The sequence below is a fragment of the Neofelis nebulosa genome, chromosome 15, assembly GCF_028018385.1.
Source record: "Neofelis nebulosa isolate mNeoNeb1 chromosome 15, mNeoNeb1.pri, whole genome shotgun sequence".
In the NCBI taxonomy this organism is placed as follows: Eukaryota; Metazoa; Chordata; class Mammalia; order Carnivora; family Felidae; genus Neofelis; species Neofelis nebulosa.
This window is the reverse complement of record NC_080796.1, coordinates 42,551,728-42,574,932: the sequence shown is the minus strand read 5'-3', so window position 1 is coordinate 42,574,932 and position 23,205 is coordinate 42,551,728. Positions and strand designations below refer to the sequence as shown.

The window sequence follows — 23,205 nt, the reverse complement described above, 5'->3', positions numbered from 1 at the left end:
TGCAACCAAGGCAAGCACAGGCTGGGGTGTTCCTGGGTGCTCTGTGCAAGGAGTACCTTGGCAGGGTGGCTAGAGCCAAAGCGGGCATGAGCCGGGAGGTACAGCAGTACTCTGCACTGAGGGGTGCCTTTGCAAGCCATCTGGACCCAAAGTGATGTGGGCCTGGAGTGTTCTGGGATGCTTTGTATCTGTGTCATTTTGGTGTGATGGCTAGAGCTGAAGTGAGCTCTGACCGGGCGTGTCCCGATGTGTGCCTTGCGGGGCTGCTTTGGTAGGATGGCTAGGGCCAGTGTGGGCTAAGAGCCAGGGGCTCACTGAGGCAGTAGGTTTGCTGTGGTGCTTGGATCTTACCTCAACCATGATGGCAAGGTGGACAGGGAACACAGACTGTGGCACTGGGCAGCTCTACGGAGAGAGTTCCAGTAGCTCCCCTGCCATTTGGTGGATTTCTAGGGCTAGTTCCCTTACGTTCTACTTGCTTTTTGAAACCAAGGATTTTTTTCCTGTGCACCAGAGTGTCTGGGCCTGGGGTGCATCAGGGACTGCAGCTCACTGAGGTGGCAGGCCAGTTATGGCACCCAGAACCCTTCACCCATCTGCACTATCAAGGTGAAAGAGGAACAGAAACCATGGCACGTCCAGCCTCTCCAACCCAGGGAGAGTGCCGGCAGCTGTCTCACCACTTGGCAAGGTTCAGGCCTAGTTCCTCTAAATACTAGTCGCTCTTTCAACTTAGGCTTTTCTCTGTGTCCCAGGGCTGGCAAATCTGATCTCTCATAGTGTCCGTCCCCACTGCAGTTTGTAGGGCTGGGGGGGGGGGGGGGGGGGCGGGGTTAGTTCCCTTTGTTACTGATCTCTTTCTCTCTTGCCATTCTGTGTGGTCTCTCTGTCTTTGGTTGTGCAGAAGCTGTGCCGTCAACCCCCAGTTCTTCTTCAGGAGGAATTGCTCTCTCAGTAGGTAGCGATTTCGTGTGGAGAAGATGAGTTCAGGCTCTTCCAACATCAGATCAGACCAGAACTCCAAACTTTGTTTTATTAACATAATTTTACCATTATTATGAGTAGTACTTTTTCTTTTCACACATTCAGAGCTCTATCCTAGTCAAAGAATGTAATAAGTTTCTAATCACTGTTTAAACCATTCAACTACATACATCTTTAAGTGTACTTGTTTATGTTGCCAGCGACATTATTTTAGTTCAAAATTGTGGAAGTCCCTATTCTATCATATTCTTATTTTTCAATGTACACAAACACACAAAAAGAAAGCAAAGAGGCTGGAGTGTTAAGACCTGGTAATGAGACAGTCATGTGACATGTCCGGTAATTTTGTCAAGGGTGCAAAGCCTTAATCCAAACGAGAGTGGAGGGTATTAGGCAGACAAAAATAAAATAGAATGGGATTATTTAGCAGTGGTAAAACATAATGATCATGAATTTTGAGAGATACCCATCTGCCTATTTAGTTTTCTCCACAACGCTTGGCTGCTTAAGTACTGGGATAGAGAAGACTGATGGATAAGTTTCTTCCATATGGAAATTTGTTAGACTAGAACTTCAAAAGAAGAGAGAGGCAGGAGATTTGAGGTTGATTGTGAAAGAGTTTGGGCATAATAAGACTTTTAAGGGGAGGTATGAAGAAAGGAAATAAATACTGGGCATTTAAAGATAGGGGGAAAACAGGGCAGCTGAGTGGCTCAGTCAGGTAAGTGTTCGACTTCGGCTCAGGTCATGATCTCATGGTTCGTGAGTTTGAGCCCTGCTTCAGGTTTTGTGCTGACAGCTCAGAGCCTGGAGCCTGCTTTGGATTCTGTGTCTCCCCCTCTCTTTGTCCCTGCCCCCCACTCACACTTGGTCTGTCTGTCTCTCTCTCTCTCTCTCTCTCTCTCACTCACTCAAAAATAAACATTAAAAAATATTGTTTATAATAAAAAAATTTTTTAAAGATGGGGGAAAGTATTAGTTTATTAAGTTTAGAAACGTCAAGAAGGCTTTTCAGGTTAGAAGAGTTTTGCTCACTCCCAAAGGGAAGTCTGGTTAAGAAAACCACTTAGACTTAATTTAGTTGTATACCACTTCTTTGTTCTTTGACATTATTTTTCAAGTAGAATGCACTTCAAGTGAGAAAAACCTACAGTTAGTAATAGAATAGAGGGGTTTGGAGACACCTGAGAGGAGCTTCTGGTTTGCAAAAGTAGCTCATGTTTTCTTTCTCAAACCAGGTGACTGAAGGTTAGTTATGAGGAAAAAAACCCTGAGAAGGAAGAGAATATACCTGAGAATTCATGTCAGATGCACACCTATTTCTTCTTTTTTTTAATGTTTATTTTTGAAGGAGAGAGAGAGAGTGTGTGAGCAGGGGAGGGGCAGAGAGAAAGGGAGACACAGAATCCGAAGCAGGCTCCAGGCTCTGAGCTGTCAGCACAGAGCCCAATGTGGGGCTCGAACCCACAACAGTGAGATCATGACCTGAGGTGAAGTCAGGTGCCCAGTTGACTGAGCCACCCAGGCTCCCAGATACACACCTATTTCTGATAGTGTAGGTCTCCTGGCAATGACTTTTCCTAGTTAATTATTTTCATTTTCTTTTGTTCTAAAAATGTGCCAATTTTGCTTTTCTTCTTGAAGGAATTTTTCACTAGACATAATATTTTGAGTTCAGAATATTTGATTTTAGTACTGAAAAACTGTTTTCCATTATCTTCCAGCCTCCATATCTGCCAATAAGAAACCAGCCTTCATTGAAATTATTTTTCCCCTGTATGTAATGCATCATTAGTTAATGGTTGTTTTCAAGATTCTCTCATTATCGTTAGTTTTTGGTAGTTTGTATTTAATATATTTTCTTTTTATTTTTCTTGCATTGACTTTATTAATTTTTTAGATCCCATATAGTTATGCCAGTCATCTAATTTGAGGAACTGATGATCTGGCTTCTTCAAATATTTCTTCTTACATATTCCTCCTTTCTCCATTCCTTATTAGCCTCCATTTACACATTTCATTTTTCTATTGTCCAGCCAACCGTTCCCACACTCAGTTTATAATTATTTTTCTTTTTTCTTTAGATTGGATTATTTCCATTGTTTATTTCCATTATTTCCATCTATTTTTATGCTCACTATCTTTTGTCAATTCCATCTATCTTAAGTCTCCCCCATGAAGTTTTTCTTCAGATGTTGAATTATAAGTTCTAGAATTTCTTTCTCTTTTATAGTTTCTATTTTTCCACTAATGTCTTATGTTTTTACTCATCGAGAGCATATTTTTTTTTATTATTTCCTTTAGAATAGCTATAATTCTTGTTTAAAACACTTCTCTATTCCAATATCTGGATCATCTTATAGTCAATATCAGTTACCTGTCTTTTCCCTTGAGAATGGGTTTAGCTCACATTCTTCTAGTTATTTGTATATCACATAATTTACTCATCTGACAACTGTCTATAAAGGAATGTTTTCTGGAATTGCCAGTCTTATACTCCTTATGTATTTCTTTTTAATTTCTTCACATCTTGGAAGAGAGTAGTAAGCTAAGAATAGCACATCTTATCAAGTACTATACTGCCACTCAAGCAACTTCCTTAGAATTATGTGCCACAAAATAGTTTGAGAAAGAAATTCTCAGAAACTGAGAAAGAATATCTAAGTTTAAAATACTGCTATGTATTGTGCTCTAAATAAAATATTTTTATAAAGATTTTTATTTTTATTCTTGCGAGAGACAGTGCAAGCAGGGAAGAGGCCAAGAGAGAGAGCAGGGTGGGGGGACAGAAGATCCAAAGCGGGTTCTTCACTAACAGCAGCAAGCCCAATGCAGGGCTCAAACCCATGAATCAATCACAAGATCATGACCAGAGGCAAAGTTGGAAACTCAACCGACTGAGCCACCCAGGTGCCCCTAAGTAAAATATTGTGTATGTATTTTATCATTCTAAACATTTTAAGTTAGCAGTTTCCTTTTAAGATTTCCTCCTCAAACTGGAAGAGGAAAAATAAAACTTCTGCCTGCCTTTCTCCTATCCAAGAGGTCAGCTGTTTTAATAGATAACCACTGTGGGTTCCAACTTTTTACTTTTTTATTCAACCCCATCAATCTTTGAGTTAGTATAAATTCACTATAGGGGTGCCTGGTTGACTTAGTTGGTTGGGCGTCTGACTTTGGCTCCGGTCATGATCTTGAGGTTGGTGAGTTCGAGCCCCAGGTTGGTCTCTGTGCTGACAGCTCAGAACCCGGAGCCTGCTTCCACTTCTGTGTCTTCCTCTTTCTCTGCCCTTTTACTACTTGCATTCTGTTTTTCTCTCTCTCAAAAATAAATAAACATTAAAAAACTTAAAAATAAATAAATGAATAAATTCATTATAAATTCTGATATGGTCTTAATTTTTTATTTTATTTTTTAATTACCAGTGTTTGTCCTGATTTTGAAATGTTGGCCACAGTTTTTAGAACACTTTATTGAGAAATAATTCACACATCATACAATTCACCCATTTCAAATGTATATTCAATGTTTTGTTGTATAATCACAGAGTTGTACACTCATCACCACAATCAATTTTAGAACATTGTCACTGTTAACTATCAGCCCCTGCCTCCCTACTCCAGCCCTAAGCAACCATCGATCTACCTTCTGTCCCCTCTACACCTGTCTATTCTGGACATACCCTACAAATGGAATCACATAATACGTCGTCTTCGTGACTGGCTTTTCTCACTTAACATAAAGATTCTGAGGTTCATCCATGCTGTGGCATTTGATAGCACTTTATTCCTTTGTTATAACCAAATAATAGTAAGATGCATGTTTTGTGTATATTGACAAGCATCTGGGTTGTTTCTATTTTGGGGCTATTATGAATAATTCTGCTAAGACATTCATGTTACAGTGCTTGTGTGATATATGTTTGTCTTTCTTTTGGCATATATCTAGGAGTAGACTACTGAGTCTATGATAACTCTATTTCAACCTTTCAAAGAACTTCCAAATTATTTTCCAAATTGGGCGTATCGCTTTACCTTCCCATCAGTAGTGTATATGTGTTCTAATTTGTCCACATTCTTAACAATAGTTGTTACCATCTGATTATAGCCATCCTAGTGGGTGGGAAGTACTATCTCATGGAGATTTTGATTTAGTTACTTAATGATTGATGGTGTTAGGTATCTTTTCATGTGTTTTTTGGCCATTCGTACATCTTTTTTTGAAGAAATGTCTGTTTAGATCTTTTGCTCATTTTAAAATCAGGCTGTCTTTCTATTTTCACTCGTAAGAGTTCTTTAATTCTGGATACGAGTCCCTTATCAGATATATAATTTGCAGCTATTTTTTTCCGATTATATCTGCATGCTTTCATTTTCTTATTAGCATTGTTTAAAGAATGAGGGTTTTTAGTCTTGATAAAGTTCAATTTCTCTATTTCTTGATTGTTTGTTTTGATGTCTTATCTAAAAATCTATTGCTGTATCTCTAGTCATGAAGATTTTAAGAAATTGTTGTCACCATTTTCATAGATAAAAAAAACTTGCTGGCCAAAAAAATGTTTTAACTATACTATGCTACCTAAAATACAGGAACATGCAAAGGACATTTCTAAAAGTTCCTGTTCAGTATTTCCCCAAACTATGGTACATCAAAAAATAATGGAGCTTTGGTATGAAGTCAGCCTCCTGGCCCACAGCACAGAGTTCTTATACTCTCAATCTTCTACTTTCTTGGTCTCTAATCACAGTTCTTGATAACTCTCATCTAACTGTAAAAGTAATATAATTCAAAATGAAAAATTATAAAATGTAGGAATATAAAAATTTACAAGTATTCTAATTTCTGAAACCACAGACCACATAGAATTATTACAGCCAAACTTTGTGTTTACTCTCAATCTTTTTTAAGTATGTATGCATATCTAGATAATCCTATAGATGCACTATTGTAACCTAATAATTTTCATTTATGGTTACCTTTTTGTATGCATGTATCACATCTTGACTATAATAGAAGTTCTGCACTAGGATTTGTAAAAATTTTAGTCTTCCACCCATTTGTGGAAGATGGTGTATTTAGTATTTGATGAGTGATCAGCCTCCCATCAGAGGACTTTTTAATATTTACTAATGCTTGCTACAAGCATAAAAGGTGACAGTTTTTGTATTTAGGAAACATTTTTTTAATGTTTATTTATTTTTTAGAAAGAGGGAGACACAGAGTGAGCAGGGAAGGAGCAGAGAGAGGGGAGACACAGAATCCAAAGCAGGCTCCAGGCTCTGAGCTGTCAGCACAGAGCTCGACGCGGGGCTCGAACTTAATGAAATGTGAGATCATGACCTGAGCCAATGTCGGATGTTTAACGGACTGAGCCACCCAGGCACCCTACAGTTTTTATATTTTATGATGTGATAGAAAGATAGAAAGCCTTGAAGTTATCTTATACATTTTAGACAATTAGAAGAGGTTAGATGGGACAAAGTACTGAATTGAGGCACATGCTCACTTTCTGTGGGTAATATATGAACAGGAGACCCAGCACTATGATTTGACCCAGGTATAATATGGTCCACCTAATAAGTGAAGCGTTGCTCTTGGTTTATAAATTTGTGAATCTCTGAAAATTCAGAGTTCAAAATAAAACTGAGATAAGCAACACTCGAAAGAATAAATACATTAATTATAGAATTGCCTATATAATGCATACTTACAACATACATATAGCATTACTTTAAAATTTATATTCAGGGAAATTAATGCTTGTTTCATTCACATCTGGGATATTCAACTTCCCCTTCCTGACAGATTGCCCGAAATGACTGTATTGACGTGTTTGCTTTATGTGGCCATTTACATTCAAATTCAACAAAATCCCCTGTTTTTACATAAAGTTTTTTGGTGTCTTTTCCTCTTAACTGCACGTTATATTTGTTCATGTTATCTTCAGATATTATACATGCATCTGAAAGAATTAAAAAAATACATCATTAATAATATACCTTTCCCTTTCCAAGAGTAGTGACATTTCTTTTAAGAATATTTTGGAATTAAATAAAATTTATGAAAGGATATTAAAAGCTAATATTTATTGAGTTTGCCCAGTACTGTTCTTAGTACTTTGCCTTATCTCTAAACACTGTGCATCATTTCCCTGAGCTACATAACAGGAGATGGGGGCTCAGAAAGACTGAGTAATTTCTCCAAGGTCACATAACTTAATGAGTATTTTGAACCAGAATATGGACCCTGGCAGTTTGACTTCAGAGTCTGTGCTCTCAGTTACTGTGCTTTACATGCCTAAAAACCACATGCCATATAGGATTAAATTAAAATGTTCTGTTAGGGTCAGTGTTATTCACCCTCCTTTCCCAACTCAGGATTCTCTTTTACATTGTTTCCAAAATGTGCATAGTGTGAGCATACGGATGTATTAACATCTTACTAAATATTACAGTAAAAACAAGTTTACTTCTGTCTATCAGATATATGGTGCAGAAAGTGGACTGAAGAAGGCACAATATATATAAAAACCAACCATCTCTTAAAATATTCACTTAGCATATTCTTGAAGGTAATTATTTATCAATAAGACCAAAAATTCTACTTGCTATTATATTAGCTATTATATTTCTTATTTAGAGCTCCTTTTCCACAAAGTAATTATCAGTGGGTTGTCACTTTTATGCAACATTGATTTCTGTAGGAAAGCAGTATTACCTTCCCCCCATGATCAGAGTCCCCTCATTCATTTTTAAATTTAGCATTTTGAGAGGTAACATTCCCCTGAGTAAATAGCACACCCAGCAGTACTAAGCAGCATGTTCTCTATAGCCCATCATCTCTGATATAGGAATTGTTCTGAGTTTTAAAAATAAGCACATGGTTAAATTTGAGGAGCCATCCTAGGCAGTGGTGACCATAAGGAACTTCTTTTCGTACCTAGATTTGTCCATGCCCAGGATTATAAGGTACATTACCAAGTATTTTCCTGATGACATATGATAGACCAGTCCTTTTACTGTTAGAGTGAGGTTGATCTTTTTTCTCCCTCACTTTTTTGTAGAGAGGAGAGGCCACCATAGCCTCAGGCTTAACTACATGAAATTTGGAACCAGATTGCTGTATCTGATTCCTAGCTCCACCAAATACTCGCTAAGTGGCTTGAATCCATGTAAGATAGTTCAGCTGAACTGAACTTAAGTAAAAATCATCCTATGAAATTAGTCCATGAGAGCTTTACTATGAATATCAAATCTCAGACTCTAGGAGAATACGACAAACTCACCTATGCATTTTGGTGGTTCTGACCACTGTCCATTTCTGCACGTTACATCTATGGAGCCCCGAATTTCATAGAAAGACTGGCAATGGTACTGGACTTTTGATCCTGGAGGATATACTGTTAATGGGAATGAGGTGATATCTCCATTGCTAATAGGTGGAGGGGAACCACAATATTGTGTAGACTCTGGAAAATAACATTTATGTGTTGAGAGAAAACCGATATGTAGTTTAAATAAATTAGTATAAATACATTTCTTTATATTATATGTTCGATGTTTAATATGATGTCTGCAAGCTCAAATAACTCATTATATAATTTCTACAATATAACCTGATAACCAAAAATTATAGTGCTTCCCTTCACCCATAAGTCAAATACACTTAAGTACTGAGTACATATATCTTATAAGAGCACGTATTATAAGGGCACCCATAAGTCAAATAAACTTAGGTATTGAGTACATATGTATTATAAGGGCATGCAACTAGGAATAGTTTTTATTTAACGTGTGATGAACAGATAAGTAAATCTTATCTGGTCTACTGTCCACCTCCTCCATAAATTTTTTTATTTAAAGAGGAAAGGTAAAAATAAATAACTCCCTTCCCATTTCTATTCTCTGGGACAACTGTTACTTTCTGCAAGTAGCATGTACCTGTGAAATGAATTATTGACCTACTGCCTTCCATTTATTTTCCAATTCCAAATAATAGCGTAGGCATCTTTCTCTGTCAATAAAAATTTCAACTTCATGTTAAGAATGGCTAGGATACATTCCATTGTACTGATTTATCTTCCTACATATCACCAAGGATATAGATACGAAATGGCCAAATGAATAATCTTATCCTGAATAACTTCTTCTATTTCTTGTTTCATTGAGTGACTCTTCCTGTATTTTTCTCGGACTAACTCTTTCACGTGGGCACTAGATTCTTTCTCCATTAAACTCAGCAAAGACCATGAATCGTCCCTTTTGGCTGTATTAACAATTTGTCCTTCTCTACCAAATCATTCATCGACATACAAACGTGTTGAAAATGTCACAATGTAAGGTAAAATTTCCCTTTATCCACACCCCATATCCAGCTACTGCCTCATTTCTCTCGTCCCTTTAGAGCAAACCTACTTGTTTCCTATCATCCCTGATCTTACTTTATCAGCCCACATTCTCTCTGGAACACACTGCAATTAGGTATTTCCCAGTGCTGAAATACCTCTAAGCAGAGCTACCAATAACTTTAGGTACCTAAATCCATTGTTCAATTATCAGTCATCTCGTCCAGTTCTAAGTAGTCTTTGACATGCTTGCCCACCTTTTGAATGATATTGTGTAACATGTCCTTCTGAAGTATGTCCTTGATATTGCTTCTGGGACACCAGCTCTGATAATGTGATTTATGATAAATATTTGGTATTATTCCCCATTCCTGGCACAGAGATCCTAAAACTCTTGGAATTTCACAAATGATGAGAGAAGTAAATGTGTCTTCTGTTATGTTCGTGAGATGACTTTTATAAGACCCATAGGTCACCAGAGGATAACCTGGTTGCCAGGAGGGCTAACCATGTGATGAGGGGGTTGGAACTTTCATTCCCATCTTGACCTATGGGGGAAGAGATAAGGGCTGGAGGTTGAATCAATCACCAATGGCTAATGGCTTAATCAATCATGCCTATGTAATAAAGCCTCCATAAAACCCCAAAAATACAAGGTTCTGAGAGTTTCTGGATTGGTAAATACATGGAGATGTGGGAAAAGTGGTGGCTGGAAAGGGCATGGAAGTCTTGTGCCCTTTCCCCATACCTTGTCCTATACATCTCTTCCGTCTGGCTGTTCCTGAGTTATATACTTTTATAATAAACCCATAATCTAGTAAGTAAATGTTTCTCTGAGTTCTGCAAACTGCTCTAGCAAATTAATCAAACACAAGGAGGGGGGTTGTGGGAACCTCCAAGCTATAGCCAGTCAGTCAGAAACACACAGATGGCAACCTAGATGTGCGACTGGCATCTGAAGTGGATACAAGAAGCAGTCTTCTAAGACTGAGTTCTTAACCTGTAGAAATCTGATGCTATCCCTGCATAGTGTCAGAATTGAGTTGAATTGTAGGACACCTAGCAGGTGTCTAAGAGTTGCTTGTTGGATGTGGGGGAACCCCGCCTCCCCCAACACACACAATGTAATTGTGTCCTAGAATCATTTTATCAGCCTTCCCTAGTTTTTTTGGGTACTATCTGGCTACTCCTCATTTCCCAGATCTCTAATAATGGAGAGTCTCCAAGGCTGTCCCTTCGACCTCCTCTCTTTGTTAGCCATTTGAACTCTCCATGTGATTCCATCCAGTCCTGTAGCTTTAGATATCATCTATATACTAGCAGTTACCAAGTTTACATCCTAGCCCTGACCACTCCCAATTGCCCATTCTATATCTTAAGCTGCATATCAAGTAAACACACTTAATAAAAGTGGATATCCAGTAAAGACCTCAAGCTTCTTTCTTATATGGTCACTGTTGTAAATACCTCATAAAGAAACAGTTTTTAAAAGTGACAGAATTGAGTAACTAGATGACAATTTAATGCTTCAAAATATGGTGCACCACATAAATCATAAATTCTTTTTCCTTTTCTTTAGATAAAGCAAAGAAGATTAGTAAATACTTTTTAAATAACATTATTTAGAAATAAACTACTAACCAATACACTGTGGTAATGACTGCCATTTTCCACTTTTACACACAATTTCTCTTGCTCCGTGAAGTAGATAATTTTCTTTGCAAAGAACAGCTACTTTTTCTCCATCCTGATAATTCACTGTGGTTAGCATATTCTGAGCATTAGGTATCTGAGGTGGAGGTGGGCAGAGTTGTGTCTCTTTTCCTAAAAAATATTGGAATTAACTTATTTGATTAATAAAATCTAAAGAAAACAGCTCAACAAGATAATATTTCAGTATATTTCAGGATAACGATTGTGTGTGTATGTATATTTTTAGGTATATATATGATGCTATAGTGACAAATGTACTTTATGTTAACATAGTTTAAGGTTTAACAAGCACTTTTGGGGTACAACCATCAGATTAAAATTTCTCTGGTGTTCCCTTCTATTTCCTATTCATTATTCTGTCTCTTGTACAAATTAACCCTTTTAGTTTTTTCTAGCTAATTTATATGATTCAAATAAGTTATGCACATTTTTTCAAACAAGTGAACACAAAAAAATTAAATTGGTGATAGTAATGAGAGAACCAATTAAGACTTCCCCTAATAACCTAACCCTTGATCTCAATAAAAGCTTTCGTGATTTGCCTTTTGTTCTAAACATGACAATGACTGGTGATCAATGTAATTAGAATGCTTCTGTTTGAGTAGAAATTAACTTACTTTTGGTTGCTTGGTTTGTTCTAAGGGATAAATTTTAAATGGCCAATTTGGATGCCAAAACATCATTAACTGAGCCACAGTCCCACCTCCTGACCTGGAGTCATACAGTGTTCTCCTTCAGTTCATTCCCCACCCCCCCACCCCAGGACAGAAGCTGCTAAAGTGGTACTTCCCTTCAAAATTATTACAAAGAAATTAATACATATTTTTTATCTCCTACTATACTACTTTCTTTTAAAACCAATATAGAAGAGTGAGCTTATCTCTCCCGGTTTCACTACATTTAAAAATATACTAATAATTTATAGTAAACATTTCCAAAATTATGTGAGTAGAACCTAAGATCAGTATAATTTCAGCGAAAACACACATACTACCTGGAACCTGAATTTTACATTGGGTTTATTTTTTCAAGGAGAGGAAGGCACATTAGAATTCTATACTTCAAATCCTGTAAACAAAAGCTATTTCTGTGAAAACCCAGAGGGTTCTCTGAGAGGTGGGACCACTCATGCATATTTCTATGCTCTATATGACTTGCCCTGTTTATTGGTTTAAGAAATATATGGCATAAAAGAATTTCATTCCAGTGTCATCATTATTCTAGTCAACCTTTAACAGGGTCAGTCTTTAATTATCTGTTTGGCTCAACTAACTCTGCAAAAGAAGATAAAGAATAGCCTGATATTACTGTGATTGCACATTTTCTGTTGGTGAAGTCTGGCTCATAGGCCAGAGGACAAGCTATGAAAAGTACATGAAAAGAAGATAAGACACATTCAATAGATAGATGGGGCAGTTTGCTCTGTTATGTAGACGTTTTCCTACTTTGGATGTCCCATTTCCCCTTTGTTGAAGAATTTTGTAGTGTCATTTATTCATTTCTGTTTAGGTGTGCAAATATTTTTATTTAAATACAAAGTCACAAGGATGAATACTTGTTGAATTTCATCAAGACTCTTGACTGAGCATCAAGGTGTGTGATGCCAATCTTGGGAATCAACAACCATGTGCTGTTTACCTCCTAGAAGTCCCAATATAGGGAAATAGGAAGGTTGACATTGTCTGTAATCTCAAACATATAAATAATAATTTAAAAAATGTAAACCAAGTCCCAACTAACCAAGTTAAATATTCAAATATCATTGCTATTATATTTTAGGTAAAAATATTATGCATGATTATGTCAGTTGTCCAACTTACTTTCCTTACAGAAGTATGGACATTGTCTTTAGAAATTTCAACCTAGTATAGATATAGTGTAGTTGAAACAGCACTAATATAAGAACCAAGAAACGAGTTCCAGTCTTGATTTTGGCTGACTTCTTGGGGTCTTGTATTCCTGGTCTGTAAAATGAAGGACTTTGTTGTGTCTCTTAAGAGTAAGTCTGGCAGGCGCCTGGGTGGCTCAGTCAGTTGAGTGTCCAACTCTTGATTTCGATTCAGGTCATGATCGCAGGGTCGTGGGATTGAGCCCCACATTGGGCTCTGCACTGAGTGTGGAGCCTCCTTAAAATTCTCTTTCTCTCTCTCTCTCTCTCCCCTTCTGTCCCTCTCCCCCACTCACGCTTGCTCTCATTCTCTCTCTGTAAAATAAAAAAAGAAAAAATAAGTCTGGCAATTTGAGTGACAAATATTTGCCACTTGATAATATCCTCACCTAATCTCCACCTGCAATCTACCACCATTTCTCGAAATTGTTATTAAACTCTTCTTTCAGCTTTCAATAAAGCTTCCTCCTCAGTTTTCTACCTCATTCTGGAAATATAATTTTATTATCTATAAGTACAACCTTTAAGAAAATCAAGTTGATGCAATAAATCAAATGTTTATGATTTTTATCTAGCTCATATTGAATATTTGGGGATTTTAAATACCATTGTTAATGTGTTCTGTATATTTTATAGAATTTTTAGTATTAAAACTATCAGTAATCTGACAACCAGCAATGGAGGAATGGTACATTATATACCGCCTTATCTAATACACAAACATATTAGGTTCTGATGTGAAATCAACAATACAGAATAGATATTAATGTGTATGATATGATAATAGGATTAATAATGAAGTACCATTAAGGTGTAATATTTTTAATGCTGCTGCTTCTCCATATAGGCAGATATGTTTTATTCCAGAGTCACTTGAGTGGCTCTCTCAGACAAACATAAAGCATCATGGGGAATGAGAGCGGCAGGATGTCTTGTTTTTGTCATTTGGCCCAAACTACATTTTTTCCCCAAATGGAGTTAAGGGTATGAGTAGACTGGAAAGGAGAAGGGGGGTTGTCAGGAAGTGAAAATATTTACACAAAAAAACTTCTGGGATTTAAGCAGCAATAAAGCAATAATCCCATTTTCTTTTCCCCAAGATTTTTTGTGTCAATCTTGCCAAGATGAAGAACTGACCAGGAAATATAATACGGAAATGGAACTCAGGACTCCAAAGGAAACTCCAGGAAAAGAGAGGTGAGCATTCTGAAGTCATCTCAACATTGAGGATCAGAGGGAGACAGATTTCCCAGATGCTTTCTTTTTATTTTCTAACCCTAACATCAGACTTTAGCAGGGCACTTGGAAAAGGTTGACAGATGTTTTGGTTGTTTGTTTCAGGACTCTGGAAAGTTTAACAGTTGTGCTAGCCTTCATACCACTTGTAAATTTTCTTTTAAAACTCTGCTATTTTGTGGCGCCTGGGTCGCTCAGTTGGTCAAGCGTCCAGTTTCGGCTCAGGTCATGATCTTACGGTTGGTGGGTTTGAGCCCTGCAACGGGCTCTGTGCTGACAGCTCAGAGCCTGGAGCCTGCTTCAGATTCTGTCTCCCTCTCTCTCTCTCTCTGCCCCTCTCCCACTAGTGCTCTCTCTCTCTCTCTCTCTCTCAAAAGTAAATAAGTGTTAAAAAAAAAAACACAAAAAAAACCTCTGCTATTTTATTTATGTTTATGTTTCTAGTGGCTTTCTCATCCTTTCACTGTTCCAGGAAGGATAAGAGCAGCAATGTGACTTGCTTTTTTCCTTGGAGGGGCATATTATATTCTGGAATTTCATTCGTTGGTTTCTTAGCTCTCTTATAAGACTGTTTAAAAGAAAAAAAAAACTATAATTTTAGAGGTGCTTAGGTGACTCAGTCACTCTTGATTTTGGTTCAGGTCATGATCCCAGGGTCATAGGATCAAGCCCTGCATTGGGCTCTGCGTTGAGCATCCAGCCTGATTAAGATTCTCTCTCTCTTCTCTCTCTCTCTCTCTCTCTCTCTCTCCCTGTCTTTCTCTCTTTCTCTCTCTCTCTACCCACCCCCCCACCCCGGCCCCTCTGCCCACTCACACATGCTTTCTTTCTCTCTCTCTCAAATTAAAAAAAAAAACTATAATTTCATAGTTTATCTTGATTTTTCTTGTTTTACGGGTATAAGTAACATTGTCTTCTTCCTTTTCTTAATAAAAGAAACTAGATTCTACAGCTATAGTAAAGTTCCTCTTGTGGATATTAAATGTGGATTCACATGTATGTGTTTAGAGAAAATAAAAACTAGAAATTACACATATGTGATTAAGTAGAAGGAAAAATGAGGACACCAGTGAGGCCACAAGAGGAACTTTACTATAGCTGCAGGATCTAGTTTCTTTTATTAAGAAAAGGAAGAAGACAATGTTACTTATATCTGGAAAACAAGAAAAATTCGTGTCTGTGAATTTATTTATTTTTTAGCATTTATAAGGGCTATACTATAGCATATCGTAAGGCAACTTGCTTTTTTCATGAACTATGATGTTTTGAGACCCATACATGTTTGTATATGCAACACAAAGCATTAAAATAAGAATATTCTTCTTTCCTTTGCCTAGTCTTCCAAATTCAATTATACCAAGATTTAAAATGAGATGATAAAAAAACTTTTTTTTTTTTTTTTTAATTTTTTTTTTTTTAACGTTTATTTATTTTTGAGACAGAGAGAGACAGAGCATGAACGGGGGAGGGGCAGAGAGAGAGGGAGACACAGAATCGGAAACAGGCTCCAGGCTCTGAGCCATCTGCCCAGAGCCTGATGCGGGGCTCGAACTCACGGACCGCAAGATCGTGACCTGAGCCGAAGTCGGCCGCTTAACCGACTGAGCCACCCAGGCGCCCCTTTTTTTTTTTTAGAAACAGAGAGAGCATGCAAGCAGGGGAGGGGCAGAGAGAGAGAAGCCTAAGCAGGCTCCATGCTTTCAGCACAGGGCCTGACGTGGGGCTCAGTCTCACAAGCCATGAGATCATGACCTGAGATGAAATCATGAGTGGGATGCTCAATTGACTGAGTCACCCAGACACCCCAATAAAAAACTTTTTAAAGACATGCCAAGAGATTATAAATTATGCTCTGCTCCCATTAAACTGGTATTGCACACATGAGAGGCTAAAAGGATGAGTTTTAAAGAGCCAGTAGTAAAGGTTTCCTTAAAGAGTGCTGTCTGCATGTTATATCATGGGAGAGAGAAGGGTAAAATCACATTCCGCTTAGGCCAAGTGAAAGTAGGAAGCTTCTATACAACTGTATACAACTGCTTTTCCCAGGGAATTAATGGTACAAAGAACAGTTTCTGACTCACACTTGAAATTTGAGAATAACTGAAGTAGTCTGTCTGGTAACACCTAAAGGCATGCCTGCACTGGTGATATTTTCCATTTCCAAATCTCAGTGGCTAGGATGGAAACCACAGGTAAAGGCTAGCTGTGGGTTGTCTTAAAAGGGCTTTCCATGAAAAGTCAACTGTGGGGAGTGAAATAAGTCCAATGGAAAAATGGACTTGAAATCCAGGATTGCTAGAACTTTGTCAAGACAACTACCCTAGGTTAAGGGAAATCTCCAGAAACAGCATTCTCCTAAGATCTGTAAATGCCCTTTTCATGGGATTTTCCTTTTCAATTAATGTTTTTAACTCCTTCATTTTCAAAACTGTATTCTTATATTATTTTTCTTATATTTGTATATTCATCTAATTTTGGCTTATAGAAATGTTTATTTGGACCTACCCACCATTCTTCTTGACTAGAGTAGAATTGATTAGCTAGGTCTGCTCATTAACCTTTATAAAATTATTGTTATTTCCCAGATCAGCTGTAAGTAAAATATTCTATTTCATTCATATCTTCTTTTACATTTATTATTTTGCCTCCTAATATCTGGAGTTTACTTTTCCTAGCCTAGGGGAGATAGATAATAGATGAAAGATAGATAGATAGATAGATAGATAGATAGATAGATAGATAGATACTAGATCCAAACTTATTATTTTAAGGCTATACATTTCACTCTAAATTTTGGTTAGGTTGCCTCTAAGGGGTTTTACTATATGCTCTGAGAATTATAGTTCTTAGTAGTGTAAACACTATGTTATTAGGTTATTTGGAAGTGAATTATTTCACAAAATGAAGGGTAAGGAAGTAGATAGATATTATTATTACTTTTAAGTATTATTTCTTTGTGGTTATAAAAAGTAATCTATAGGGTATTAATATTTGAAACTTATGAGAATTATTTAATGCACAATAACAGATTAATTTAAACATTACATGGGCACAGAAAAGGCTTTAAAATGGTTGAAACACTCAGAGCAATACTTCACTTCCTTACATAAAAATAAAGAAATTTAACAAAAATAAAAACATTTTAGTTGTTTTAAACAAAATATAGTTACCCTAGCTTCTTGAAATTATTACTTCTTTAAATTTAATATATTTTACTTTTTACCCTCACAATTTCTGATAACTCCACATTCTTTTGTTAAGAATTAATATTTCATCTTGCCGATATATATTTTATATGATTTATTTCAAAGGATGATTTTGAGTGGTAAATTCCCTTCCTCTCTCCTGTGTTTAAACATGTATTTATTTTGTAATCATCAATAAATACTTTGGGTATGGAAAACACTGGTTGCCAATTACTTTTTCTAAGCACTTTGAAGATATTGCTCCATTTTATCCTGGCTTCTTATATTATTGCTGGTGAGAAGTCTGAAGTCTACTCTGTTTTCTCTATCTTGTTATTTCTCTGTAAGCATTATATCTTTTCTATGCCTGGCTTATTTTAATTTAATATGGTGCCCACTTTATAATTGTTTGTAATTTATAATCCTGTTGCTCAAATTAAATAATTTGAAAACAAGCCTTTGAGGAATGTGAGATTTAATATTAGGAAAATAATTCCTTGATCATTTTTCTTCCCAGACTAATTTCTACTTTTGGTCCAGACTTTGTCATGTCTGTTAGTTTAACCTTCACAGTGTGTCATTTGGGTTTTAGTTGTTTCCCAACATCATTGAAGATTGAGTTTTTGTTCTATTTTTACCGTTCTTTTTTTTTTTCTTTTATCATTCAAGAGATTGTAATAGAGTAAAAATGGGTTTACTTCATCACCTTTACCAGAAGGCAAGGGCTCTTAAATGATAATATTTGAAAATAGTGTTGTGAGTAGTTTCTATCTTCACCATCAACTTAAAAATTTATGTGACGCAATAAACAATTTAATTTAAAAACATGCTAATTACAAGACAACTTTTCTGATAAAGATGAAATAAGTTCTACAAAATCTGGGTTTTTTTCTCTTACAAAAATATCTCTAAAACAAATCTTACCTCTGCAGTTTGGTTCAGGATACCAGTTTCCATTTATGCAGGATATTTGCATCTGTGCACTGTTCCCCAAACATCTGTAATTTATTCTGGCATTATGATTATATTCAGGCATACGCGGACTTAGCAGTTTTCTTCGATAAAAATTTGGTATTTTGCAACTCTTAAGTTGGTCTGTTGCTATTCAAAAGGAAAATATTGATACATGAGCAGAATATTGAACAGAAACTAGCAATTATTTCAGTAAAATATCTGAAATATTAGCGGTATAATGAAATCATGTTTGATGCCTTTAGGCCATATCACATAAAACTACTCTTAATTTCATTGCGTAGGCTATACTGGCTGTTGAAAAAATGAGAAAGAAAATTAAAAGCTGTGTTCCATTTTGAATGACAGAAAAATATGTCAAAGTTGCTTAGGAAATGGGAATGCAAGATGGATTAGTCTGGTCCAGGGTTTTGACTGGAGAACAGTCCTTATGAAACTTCATTCAGCCTAGTTTTTTTTTTTTTTTCAATATATGAAATTTATTGTCAAATTGGTTTCCATACAACACCCAGTGCTCATCCCAAAAGGTGCCCTCCTCAATACCCATCACCCACCCTGCCCTCCCTCCCACCCCCCATCAACCCTCAGTTTGTTCTCAGTTTTTAAGAGTCTCTTATGCTTTGGCTCTCTCCCACTCTAACCTCTTTTTTTTTTTTCCCTTCCCCTCCCCCATGGGTTTCTGTTACGTTTCTCAGGATCCACATAAGAGTGAAACCATATGGTATCTGTCTTTCTCTGAATGGCTTATTTCACTTAGCATCACACTCTCCAGTTCCATCCATGTTGCTACAAAGGGCCGTATTTCATTCTTTCTCATTGCCACGTAGTACTCCATTGTGTATATAAACCACAATTTCTTTATCCATTCATCAGTTGATGGACATTTAGGCACTTTCCATAATTTGGCTATTGTTGAGAGTGCTGCTATAAACATTGGGGTACAAGTGCCCCTATGCATCAGTACTCCTGTATCCCTTGGGTAAATTCCTAGCAGTGCTATTGCTGGGTCATAGGGTAGGTCTATTTTTAATTTTCTGAGGAACCTCCACACTGTTTTCCAGAGTCAGCCTAGTTTTTAAAGGCCATGAAAAGATATGCGTATCTGATTGTTTCCCACTAAATAACCACATATCTGTGGGAAGTACAGTACTAGGAGAGATAAGTCTGGATTTCCCTTGAGGTTCAATTACTCCCACATTTCAGAAGCTCAGTAAAGACCCTGACCCAAGAAGTCAGAGTATGCTCACAGGAAGAACCCCCTGATAACGACACTATTGAGCCTTAGAACATGCATTCACAATGGGCCACATGCTTGTCTACATAGTTTTTATTGTTACGATTCTTCCCTTTTGTCCATAAATATGTAGCTCATCACGGAATCTTTCCTTAGGGTGTCCAAGGATGGCATAATGAGACATGAATTGCTCTGCTACTGCTTTTCTTCCAAGTGTTTTTTAATCCATGTTCTAAATCTCCCCTGTGTGATGCTAGTGATTGGATATCTGTATTTCCCTCATATAATAATTGTTGACCATGAGCACATACAATTTACACCTTTTTATAACAGAGTCCAGTCTCTCGGGGCTGGAAAACATTCCCTCCCTGTAGGTCATCATGAATTGCCAGTGGCCAAGGTGTCTGCCAGGCTTAAAGAAGCACAACAGCGACAGCTTTCATCACCAGTAGTGGGTAGGTCAGTTGATAATCCAAAAGTCTAGGAAATGAGGGAAGAGAGTGGGTCTGGGTTTTCCACTTTAGAATCTTGAAGAACAGCACCAGAGAGTGCCAGTTTTTAAAGCTCAGAATTAAAGGCTTTCATATTTTGAGATTTCTGGAGATAGGACGAAGGAGAACAGTATCTGAGGGTATCAGGATAAAACTTGCACATACTTATACATTACGGCTGAGAGCCAAAGACTGCTTGAATGCAGTTGAGAGAGCACAGCACACAGCCTGATGGATTGATAGAAAAACCTGAAAGAGATTTCACTACTTCTGCGGAAGAAAATGGACAAGCTGATCAGAAAATCTGGAATAGAGTTAAAAGATTTAGAGGCACAGGAAGAGTAAGAATCAGGCCTAGTTCCTAGGTCCTGCCTTCAACTCTTTCTCTAAGAGGAGAATCCAAATATCCCAGACATAAATAGAACTCAGGCTGCATGGTTGTTATTTTGGTGGTTGTTTCTGGACCATGTAGAGATAGTTTCATGAACTAAAGAAATAAAATAAAAGAGATTAAATTGTGATTATTTATAAAAATAAAATATCCAAATTCATTATTAGAACTAATATGGGAATTTAGCAAGATTGCTGGAGACAAAACCAATATACAAAATAAAATATAATCCTGTATATAGAAAGTATAACTCTTCAAATATATAAATTAATAAAAGATCTCAAAATAAAATATCATCCTGTATATAGAAAGTATAACTCTTCAAATATATAAATTAATAAAAGATCTCATTTATTTTATCAATAGAATCCCAAAGAACTTAGGGAAAAAGCTTATTTAGAAATAATTTTAATGAGAAATGTATATTATTATATATAAATTTTAATATAAGACCTGACTAAATAGATTGATGCATTATATTCATGGGAGGAAGAATCAATAATAAATAAAATTGCAATTCTGGCCAAATTTACAAATTTCATGTAATCCCAAACAAAATTGAACCAGAATTATCAAATAATTTAGTTTTAAAATACAGATAGAGGGGCGCATGGGTGGCTCAGTCAGTTGAGCGTCTGACTTCAGCTCAGGTCATGATCTTATGGTTTGTGAGTTCGAGCCCCACATCAGACTCTGTGCTGACAGCCTGGAGCCTGCTTCGGATTCTATGTCTCCCCCTCTCTCTGCCCTTCCCCTGCTCATACTCTCTCTCTCTCTCTTTCTCAAAAATAAACATTAAAAAAATTAAAAATAAAATAAAACAGATAGATTCGGGCATTTTAAAGAATAGTTGCTATGATTATAATAAGTAAAAAAGATTGCTGTAATAATAATGATTTTTTCCATATTACTATAAAAATAGACAAACAGGTTAAGGGAACAGAATAGATAATCTAGAAATAGATATAAATAGGGTACTAGTAATGGCATGGGGGAAATAAATATTAGTAGAAAATAGAACAATTCACTTAGTATTGACATAGTTTTCCACATCGACACAAACAAAAGTACTCTAATACAACATAAATATAACAAATAAATTAAAAAAATAAATCTTAGTAATGAGATTTTAATCCTTAGAATAAAAGAATATATTTATGCACCTAAAAAATGAGGGATTCCTAAACAAGATACACACAAACATGCAAACAATCGAAAAAAGAAAGATTGACAATTGAGTTTAAACAAAACCCTCCAATGAAAAAGGCATCATAGAGAAAATAAAGCAAAAAAAACTTTAAAACTTTAAAAGGTTTGCAATGTAATTATGAGAATATTTAATGCAGAACCCAAATCTTAAAAGGAGAAAGAAAACACAAAGTTAAAGAAAAATGTTCATTGCACGTAAGAGAAAATCTAGCTACCGACAAATACTTGAATTTACACTCAATATTACTATCAGTCAGACAAATGAAATTAAATACGAGAAATGATTTTGACCCACCGTCTTGGTGCCAGTTCAAAAATATTAAAATATCAAGTGAGGGCAAGAGGAGTAAGGTCTCCGTATACATCTGGCAGTACCTTGTAAAATCAAAAGTATCTACAATCCAATACCATCAATTCCACTTGCAGATGTATGTTTTAGGAAACACTGAAGCAATGTCTTTTATACCAGGACAAAAAAAAAAAAAAAAAAAAAAAACAGTTTCCATTTCCAATAGGGTAATGAAGTGATAAAGCAAGGTACGTTCTCAAGGTAGATTACAACACAGTAAAATTACAATGTTGAAGAAAAAAGCACTTTGCAAGTAGACAATAATTTTGCATAAGCTTAGGGGAAAAAACACAAAAATTTCCTCCAACACATATATATATATATATATATATATATATATATATATATATATCAAAAAGTAGAATGGAAAGTACAAATTCTACTTTCTGCTTGATTGGAATTTCCCTTGGGAGGATGATAGGATAATGGATACTTCCGTTTTTCTTTCATGTTTTCATTTCAATGATTTATCCTATTACAAAATATTTAAAGCAAATAATGTCAAAAATATCAATTGTGAATAGTGTAACACAGATGTTTTACAGCATTCTTTTTTTCCCCATTTTTTTCAACTTTAACCAAAAATTGAATCAAAGTACCTTGGCTATGCCTTCTCATCTAGAACCCCTCTGGGACTACAACACGTTTAGGCTGAGGAGGAGAGATGAGGACAAGTTTTGAGACATTAATTCAATTAAAATGTCAAGCAGCGTCTATATAGACTTCCTATGTGTATGACAAAGTCTAGACCAACAGAAGGTAGAGTGCGGGTATGTGAGACAAAAAAGAGAGCTGATACCAAGTGCACCGTGCCCCAGAGGAGGAGCTTGTGGGATAACAACCAAAAATAATTATGAAATGAGTTACTGACACAGAATCTTAACACTTTATGCAAAAAAAGTAATAGAGTATTGCATAAAATACTTTATGCAAACCTAAGCGAATGATTACTCAGGCAGTGAATTAGAGATTGGGTCCATACAGATGAGCCCTGATATTCCGGCACTTTATAATCTAAATGGAAGACAAGTATCTATTAGGTACATGACAATGATAAATGTACAGACAGACAACACAGTGGAGAGGCTATATCCTTCTACTAGAATTTTGAGATGAGCATATGGCTACTGGAAAATAAACCAGGAGAGGTTACAGAGGTGAGTGAATTTTGAGTTGACTCTTAAAGGTGAATAGTTTTGCATATGATT

The 23,205-nt window shown here is 36.3% G+C and overlaps 1 protein-coding gene across 1 annotated transcript in view; it reads right to left on the bottom strand.

Annotated features, from left to right (window-relative positions):
- Nucleotides 1–4,437: 4,437 nt before the first annotated feature.
- CFHR5 (complement factor H related 5) overlaps nt 4,438–23,205 on the bottom strand; it is a 33,680-nt gene continuing 14,912 nt past the window's right edge. The window contains exons 7-10 of the mRNA XM_058700841.1: nt 18,276–18,452; nt 10,971–11,153; nt 8,271–8,453; nt 4,438–6,947 (exon numbers count right to left, since the gene is read on the bottom strand). Coding sequence (XP_058556824.1) covers nt 6,751–6,947; nt 8,271–8,453; nt 10,971–11,153; nt 18,276–18,452 — 740 coding nt within the window. The 3' untranslated portion in view covers nt 4,438–6,750. The remainder of the gene's footprint in view (nt 6,948–8,270; nt 8,454–10,970; nt 11,154–18,275; nt 18,453–23,205) is intronic.